General features: G+C 42.1%; 1 protein-coding gene across 1 annotated transcript; it reads right to left on the bottom strand.

Moving 5' to 3' along the window:
* Nucleotides 1-980, bottom strand: LOC126956436 (histone H3.Y). Its single transcript, XM_050793392.1, has one exon. It carries the CDS (start codon nt 667-669, stop codon nt 259-261), a length of 411 nt encoding a protein of 136 aa, XP_050649349.1. The 5' UTR covers nt 670-980; the 3' UTR covers nt 1-258.
* Between the last annotated feature and the right edge of the window lie 8216 nt (nt 981-9196).

Genomic DNA, 9196 nt, shown 5'->3' with positions numbered 1-9196 from the left:
TTGCCATCAGGAAGAGATTTATTTGGTTTGAAGTAGTCTAAACAGAGGCGTAGTCCAGTGAAAATGAACAGGTTTCTTGCAAATTGATGTAGAGTTGAAGTGCTGAAACTCGCTCACTGAAACTTCCCACTTGACACTACTAGTGCCTTATGACCCTCAAGGTAGATTAGACATTGACAAAAGCACACAGAAACACCACCAAGACCTGATTTCTGCCTGTTTCCACTCCCAATCCTATGCTTAGCTACCTTTGGGTTCTTAAGCACCCTCTCCGCGGATGCGGCGGGCCAGCTGCATGTCTCTGGGCATAATTGTGACACGTCTGGCATGGATGGCACACAGGTTGGTATCTTCAAAGAGGCTCACCAGGTAGGCCTCGCTGGCCTCCTGCAGGGCGCCAATGGCCGCGCTCTGGAAGCGCAGGTCCGGGCTGATGGCCTGGGCGATCTCGCGCACCAGGCACTGGAAAGGCAGCTTGCGCAGGAGCAGCTGCGTGGACTTCTGGTACTTTCTGATTTCGCGCAGCGCCTGGGTGCCAGGCCTATAGCGGTGAGGCTTCTTGATCCCTCCTCTAGGCGGCAACCTCTTGCCTGGGGCTTTGGTGGCCAGGGGCTTCCTGGGGGCCTGCCAGTTGGTGGCTTTCCGGGCGGTCTGCTTGGTGCGCGCCATGGCCTGGGCTGTAGCCTCTCCCCTCTCTTTGGGCCGAGCCTGGCTGGCTGCAGGCGGTGCTGGCGTCAGAGAGCGAGGGCAGTGGTGCTGTGGATTCAGGAATCAGAGAGCCTGTGAGTTGAGATCCATGCGCATGACCCTCCTACACACTTAGTCCCTGCAAACCCAGCCCCAGACTTACCAGCTCTCAGGTCTGTGGGGCAGAGGCTGGGCTGTTTAGTCTCCCCACAGGGTCCTGGGTTGTTTTGGTCTTCACAGCAGCGGCCAGGAATCTCCCTCGCAGGCAGTCTCTTTCTGACTGGAGATCTCTGGTCTCAGTAAAGCCCTGCCTCTTATAAGGGGCTCAGATGATTGCATTAAACCCACCCAGCTACCCTCCATTGTACTCCCTGCTTCACTAGATCCTCAAGCTCATCAGGGTTGTGAAAATCCAATCAAGTCCCCGCGTTCTGCACACACCCAAGGGAGGGGCAAACCTCTGGCATGTGCCTTGTGGGAGGAATGGTAGGTGGGTGGGTCACCCAAAGTTCTAGGTGTGAAAGATAATCTGAAAGTTTACATTTTTCCATCGTCATGGAAATATTGACAGTGGAAAAAATTTTTTAGCAAAGTCGAAAGTTAGCCAACGTACACATCTGCTCCCAAACACCAAGGCCTGAGATCATGAGGTTTTATCAGTTCCTTTGAGAATGAAGTGTGTCGGGAGGGGGGTTGGAGGGGGTATGGAAATTGGAAAAATTTGAAATGGTCACTACTCTGTCAGGGATTCTCCTGTGACATTTTCTCCCCAAAAGTGACACTCATGAAAATCTTCTTGTAGCCTCCAGCAGATTTGACTCCGGATAAGCCAAAGCTTTCCTGAGAAAAGAATCACATGTGACTGTCACTGGTTTTCCCCTCAGCCCCCTCAAGCTCCTTTTCCCCTTTGAAGGGGGAAGGGAGCCTTAGCTGAGCTACCCTGCCATTGCCCATGATGGGAATGCCATGAGGTCCTGAGAAGCCAGCCTTGACCTCACTGACCTGCTGACCCGAGGTCACAGCTGAGCTAAGAAAACATTGAATGTATTTTGTTATTTCAATATTTGTAGGGGTACCTGTGGTTTTAGGTGCCATAGATAAATTGTGTAGTTGTGAATTCTCTTCAAATACACCGTTAAAAGACTTTTGTGATACCTGTAGTAGACATTAATGCTCAATTCCATGTAGGTACGGCACACAGAACAAGAGATTCCATGATATCAGTACTTACAAAATAAGTTCATATGAGTGTTTCAAAATTCGAGCTTCTTATTATTACTGTTTTGTTGTTAAATTTTTTTAAGTGTGTTTCAATAGCTTTAGGAGTACACGTTGTCTTTGGTTCCATAGATGAATTGTATAGTGTTGAAGTCTGGGATTTGAGTGCACTCATCACCCAGTTAGTTTACATTTTACTCAACGGGCAGTTTCTCCTCCGTCACCCTCCTCTCACCCTCCCCACTTCTGAGTCTCTGATGTTTAGTATACTACACTGCATGCCTTTGTGGACCCATAGCTTAGCTTTCACTTCTAGGTGAGATGGTGCACTATTCGCTTGTAGATTCCTGAGTTACTTTTCAGAGAATAATGACCTCCAGTTCCATCCAAGTTGCTGAAATGACATAGTTTCATTCCTGTTTATGGCTGAGTAGCAGTCCATGGTGTATATGTTCCTGTTTTCTTTTGGTTTGTTTATTATTAGTATTATTTCAGTAGTTTTTGGGGAGCAGGTAGTGTTTGGTTACATGGATAAGTTATTTAATGCACAGAATTTCGGAAATTTTGGTATGCCTGTCACCTGAGCAGTGTACACTGTACCCAATGTGTAGCCTTTTATTCCTCACCCCCTTCCATCCTTCCACCCAAGTCCACAAGTTTCATTGTAACATTCTTATGTTTTTGTGTTGTCATAGCTCAGCTCCCGTTTATAAGTGAGAACATATAATGTTTGATTTTCCATTCTTGAGTTACTTCACTTAAAATAGTGGTCTCCAATTCCATCCAGGTTGCTGGGAATACCATTATTTCTTTCCTATTTTTGGCTGAGTTGTATTTAGTGGTATGTGTGTGTGTGTGTGTGTATGTATACATATATAAAATATATATATGCATATATATATAAAACATTTTCTTTATCGACCCGATTGATGGGCATTGGCTGGTTTCTTTCTTTCCTTTTCTTTTTTTGAGACGGAGTCTCACTCTGTCACCCAGGCTGGAGTGCAGTGGAGCGATCTCGGCTCACTGCAAGCTCCGCCTCCCAGGTTCACGCTATTCTTCTGCTTCAGCCTCTGGAGTAGCTGGGACTACAGGTGCTTGCCACCATGTCAGCTAATTTGTTGTATCTTTAGTAGAGACGGGGTTTCACCATGTTAGCCAGGATGGTCTTGATCTCCTGACCTCATGATCCACCCACCTTGGCCTCCCAAAGTGCTGGGATTACAGGTATGAGCCACCACGCCCAGTCTGGTTTCATGTTTTTGCAATTGTGAATTGTGCTGCTATAAACATGTGTGTGCAAGTGTTTTTTTCATATAATGACTTATTTTTCTCTGGGCCGATACCCAGTAGTGGAATTGGTGGATCAAATGGTAGATCTCCTTTTAGTTCTTTAGGGAATCTCCACACTGTTTTCCATAGTGGTTGTGCTAGTTTACATTCCCACCAGCAGTGTAAAAGTGTTCCTCACCTCATCCACCATAACATCTATTATTTTTTGATTTTTTAATTATGGCCATTCTTGCAGGAGTAAGGTGGCATTGCATTGTGCTTTTGATTTACATTTCCCTGATCATTATTGAACATTTTTTCATATGTTTGGTGGCTATTTGCATATCTTCTTTTGAAAATTGCCTATTTATGTTTTAGCCCACTTTTTGACGGGATTATTTGTTCTTTTCCTTGCGGCTTTGAGTTCCTTGTAGATTCTCAACATTAGTCCTTTGTAAGATACATAGTATGTGAATATTTTCTCCCACTCTGTAGGTTGTTTGTTTACTCTGTTGATTATTATTAAGATTTTTGTTGTGCAGAAGCTTTTTAGTTTAATTAAGTCCCATCTATTTATCTTTGTTTTTCTTGCATTTGCTTTTGGGTTCTTGGTCATTAACTCTTTGCCTAAGCTAGTGTCTAGAAGAGTTTTTCTGATGTTACCTTCTAGAACTTTTATGGTTTCAGGTCTCAGATTTAAAGTATTTGATCCATCTTGAGTTGATTTTTGTATAAGGTGAGAGTTGAGGATCCACTTTCATCCTTCTATATAAAGCTTGCCAATTATCCCGGCACTATTGGTTGAATAGGGTGTCCTTTCGCTCCTTTACGTTTTTGTTTGCTTTGTCGAAGATCAGTTGGCTGTAAGTATTTGGCTTTATTTCTGGGTTATGTATTTTGTTCCATTGGTCTATATGCCTATTTTTATACCAGTACCATGCTGTTTTGGTACCTATAACCTTGCAGTATAATTTGAAGTTGGGTAATGTGATGCCTCCATATTCCTTCTTTGTACTCAGCCTTACTTTGGCTATGCAGGCTCTTTTATACTCCCATATAAATTTTAGAATAGCTTTTTTCTAGTTCTGTGAAGAATGATAATGGAATATTGATGGAAATTGCATTGAATTTGTAGATCGCTTTTGGCAGTATAGTCATTTTTACAATATTGATTCTACCCATCCATGAGCATGGGATGTTTTTATATTTGTTTCTTTCATCTATGATTTCCTTCAGCCGTATTTTGCACTCTTCCTTGTAGAGGTCGTTCACATCCTTGGATAGGTATATTCCTAAGTACTTTATTTTTTGCAGCTATTATAAAAGGGGTTGAGTTCTTGATTTGATTCTTAGCTTGGTCACTGTTGGTTTTTAGCAGTGCTACTGATTTGTATACATTGATTTTGTATCCTTAAACTTTACTGAATTCGTTTAACAGATCTAAGGGCTTTTTACATGAGTCTTTAAGATTTTCTAGGTATACAATCATACCATTGTAGAGAGTGACAGTTTAACTTCCTCTTTAACAATTTGGATGCCCTTTATTTCTTTTGTATGATTACTCTGGCTAAGACTTCCAGTACTATGTTGAATAGGAGTGGTGAGAAAGGGCAACCTTGTTTTGTGCCAGTTTGCAAAGGAAATGCTTCCAGCCCTTGACCATTCAGTATGATATTGGCTGTGGATTTATCATATCTGACTCTTATTATTTTGAGGTATGTTCCTTCAATACCTAGTTTATTGAGAGTTTTTAACATGAAGTGATGTTTAATTTTATGAAAGGTCTTTTCTATATCTATTGAGATAATCATGTGGTTTTTGTCTTTAGTTCTGTTTATGTGATGAATCACATTTATTGATGTGTGTATGTTGAACAAGCCTTGCATCATGGGGATGAAGCCTACTTGATTGTGGTGGATAAGCTTTTTGATGTGCTGCTGGATTTGATTTGCCAGTATTTTGTTGAGGAATTTTGCATCAATGTTTATCAAGGATATTAGCCTCAGGTTTTCTTTTATTGTTGTTATCTCTGCCAGGTTTTGGTATCAGAATGATGCTGGCCTAGTATTTTGGAATAGTTTCAGTAGGAATGGTACCAGCTCCCTCTTTTTTTTTTTTAATTAACCTCTGATAGAATTCAGCTGTGAATCCTCTGGTCCTGGGCTTTTTTTGATTGGTAGGCTATTAATTACTGCTTCAATTTTAGAACTTATTATTGGTCTATTTGAGAATTTGATTTCTTCCTGGATCAGTCTTGGTAGGGTGTTCATGTCCAGGAATTTATGTATTTCTTCTAATTTCCTAGTTTGTGTGCATGGAGGTGTTGTTTATAGTCTCTGATGGTTGTGTGTATTTCCCTGGGGTTAGTGGTGATATCCCCCATGTTTCTGATTGTGGTTTTTTTTTTTTTTTTTGAGACGGAGTCTCTATCACCATGCTGGAGTGCAGTGGCACTATCTCGGCTCACTGCAACCTTCACCTCCTGGGTTCAAGCGATTCTCCTGCCTCAGCCTCCTGAGTAGCTGGGACTACAGGCATGCGTCACCATGTCCAGCTAATTTTTGTATTTTTAGTAGAGATGGAGTTTCATCATTTTGATCAGGGTGGGCTTGATCTCTTGACCTTGTGATCGACCCCCCTCGGCCTCCCAAAGTGCTGGGATTACAGGCGTGAGTCACCACACCCACCTGATTGTGTTTATTTTAATCTCCTCTTTTTTCTTTTTTATTAGCCTGGATAGAAGTTTATCTATTTTATTAATTTTTTTCAAAACACCCGCTACTGAATTCATTGATTTTTTGAAGGGTTTTTAAAAAATGTCTCTATCTCCTTAGTTCAGCTGTGATCTTGGTTATTTATAATCTTCTGTTAGCTTTGGCATTTGTTTGCTCCTGTCCTCTAGATTTTTAGTTGTGATGTTAGGTTTTTAACAAGTTCTTTCTAACTTTTTGATGTGGGTGTTTAGTGCAACAGATTTCCCTCTTAACACTGCTTTAGCTGCGTCCCAGAGATTCTGGTACATTTTATCTTCATTCTCATTAGTTTCAAAGAACTTCTTGATTTCTGCCTTAATTTCATTATTTACCCAAAAGTCATTCCAGTGCAGGTTGTTCAGTTTCCGTGTAGTTGTATGGTTTTGAGTGAATTTCTTAATCTTGAGTTCTAATTTGATTGTTCTGTGGTCCAAGAGACTGTTATAATTTCACTTCTTTTGCATTTGGTGAAAAGTGTTTTACTTCCAATTATGTGATCAATTTTAGAGTGACTGCTGTGTGGTGATGAGAAGAATGTATATTCTATTGTTTTTGGGTGGAGAGTTTTGTAGATATCTGTTAGGTCCATTTGATCCAGAACTGAGTTCAGGTCCTGAATATCTGTTAATTTTCTGTCTTGACGATCTGTCTAATATTGTCAGTGGGGTGTTAAAGTCTCTCATTATTATTGTGTCGGAGTCTAAGTCTGCATTGTTTTATCATGATTCTTAGCTTCTTTCCATTGGGTTACAACATGATCTTTTAGGTCAGTGAAGTTTATTTTTATCCACATCCTGTCATTTTAGCCATCTCATTCTCAGCCCACTTCTGAGCCCTTGGTGGAGAGATGTTGTGGTCATTTGGAGGAAAAGGGACCCTCTGGGTTTTTGAGTTTTCAGGGTTTTTATTGTGCTAATTCTTTCTTTCTTTCTTTCTTTTTTTAAGAATTAAAAGAGGCCCACGTTTTGATGGGGTTGTTTGATTTTTTTTCTTGTAAATTTGTTTAAGTTCTTTGTAGATCCTAGATATTAGCTCTTTGTCAGATAGGTAGATTGCAAAAATTTTCTCCCATTCTGTAGGTTGCCTGTTCACTCTGATGGTAGTTTCTTTTGCTGTGCAGAAGCTCTTTAGTTTAATTACATCCCATTTGTCAATTTTGGCTTTTGTCACCATTGCTTTTGGTGTTTTAAACATGAAGTCCTTACCCATGCCTATGTCCTGAATGGTATTGCCTAAGTTTTCTTTTGGGTTTTTATTGCTTTAGGTCTAACATTTAAGTCTTTAATCCATCTTGAATTAATTTTTGCATAAGGTGTAAGGAAGGGATCCAGTTTCAGCTTTCTACATATGGCTGTCCAGTTTTCCCAGCACCATTTATTGAATAGGGAATCCTTTCCCCATTTCTTGTTTTTGTCAGGTTTGTCAAAGATCAGATGGTTGTAGATGTGTGGATTATTTCTGAGGGCTCTGTTCTGTTCTATTGGTCTATATCTCTGTTTTGGTACCAGTACCATGCTGTTTTGGTTACTGTAGCCTTGTAGTATAGTTTGAAGTCAGGTAGGGTGATGCCTCTAGCTTTGTTCTTTTGACTTAGGATTGTCTTGGCAATGCGGGCTCTTTTTTGGTTCCATACGAGTTAATGGGTGCAGCACACCAACATGGCACATGGATACATATGTAACAAACCTGCACATTGTGCACATGTACCCTAGAACTTAAAAGTATAATAATAATAATAAAAGATTTTAAGGGAAAAAAAAGAATTAAAAGAGGCAACATGAATTTCTTTTCTTTTTTTTTCAAAATTGAAACTGATGAATATCAATATCACTTAGTAAAGTTCAGGAGAAAAAATCAAGTTAGACATGCAAAAATGTGATATGAATGTGATAGGACATGTTATTCTGTGAATGTGAAGCTTAATTTCATCTGAAGGAAATATAAGAGAAAATAAAAAGCATTGTCGAATTCTTTCTTATCTTTGTGGATTTATCTGGCTTCAAGCTTTGAGGTTGCTGACCTTTAGATGGGGTTTTTAGTTTTGTTGTGGTGGTTGTTTGCTGGTTTTTTTTTTTTTTCCACTCTGGCCACTCTTCTGTAGGGCTGCTGCAGTTTGCTGGGTGTCTGCTCCAGACTGTAGTCACCTGGGTTTTTCCCATACTTGGAATTATCACCCTTGAAGGCTGCAAAACAGCACAGATGGCATCTTGCTTCTTCCTCTGGAAGTACCCAGGAGGGTACTAAACTTGTTGCTGGCTTGAATGCATCTGTAGGAGGTTCCTGGTTACACTGCTTGGGAAAATCTCATGCAGTCGGGAGGAATGGGATCAGGAACATACTTAAGCAATCTAACTGCTTTTTGGTAGGGCGGCTGTGCTGTATTGGTGATTCCCTCAACCCCTGATCCATTAGGGCTTTCCAAGGCCCACAGACTGGACCAGCTGAGATGCCTGGACAGTCATGGTGGCAGCACGCCCTGCCCCATGGGCACTTAGACTCAGGGAGAAATTAGAACTCTGTCAGGCAGGTGTGACTGGAGGCCCTGGCTGGGAGTACCCACCCCAAAAGGAGCAGTGGGTTGGGGCCCTGCTTAAAGAAGCAGTCTGGCCACGTTCTGGGAAAGCAGCTGTGCTGTGCTGGAGGTACCCTACCTCATCCCGACCATTTGGACTCTCCAAAGCCCGCAGACCGAAACAGCTGAGCTGACCAAACAGCATAGATAGAGTGTGCCCCTTTCCTGGGGTCTTTGTCCTATCTCGGGCAGGCTCCACCTTGTTTCTTGTGGCTGGCTGGAATTCCAAGCCAGAGGGTCTTATCTTGTGAAGTGCCGTGGAAATGGGGCCTGCAGATTGATGCTGCCCAGCCCCCAGGATTTAACCCCTTCCTAGGGGTATGCACAGACCTTCTGCCTTGCCTGAGCTGCAGATGCCCTTGCCAGGGATCCCAAGGCCAGAGTATGTAAAGCTCCTGGGTCTCTGTACATGTTCCAGCAGCTGCTCTGCGGAGACTCCACACAGCTAAATGTATCGGACCCAAGGCCCTGGAGTCATGGGCCTATAAGGGGACCTCCTGATCCACAGATCGCAAAGATCCACAGGAGAAGTGTGGTTTCCCGGGAGCATGCAATCACTCACTGCTTCCCTCGGCTGGGGGTACGGGTTCCCTTGGCTCTGTGTTGCTCCAGGTTGGGCTGTTTCTCCACCCTGCTTTTCTTCATTCTCTATGGGTCAGATTGATTTCCTACATAGTCTCAATGTGAGTACATG

Source organism: Macaca thibetana, chromosome 6 (genome assembly GCF_024542745.1).
Source record: "Macaca thibetana thibetana isolate TM-01 chromosome 6, ASM2454274v1, whole genome shotgun sequence".
NCBI classification, from domain to species: Eukaryota; Metazoa; Chordata; class Mammalia; order Primates; family Cercopithecidae; genus Macaca; species Macaca thibetana.
This window is presented reverse-complemented; position numbering and strand designations above follow the sequence as displayed.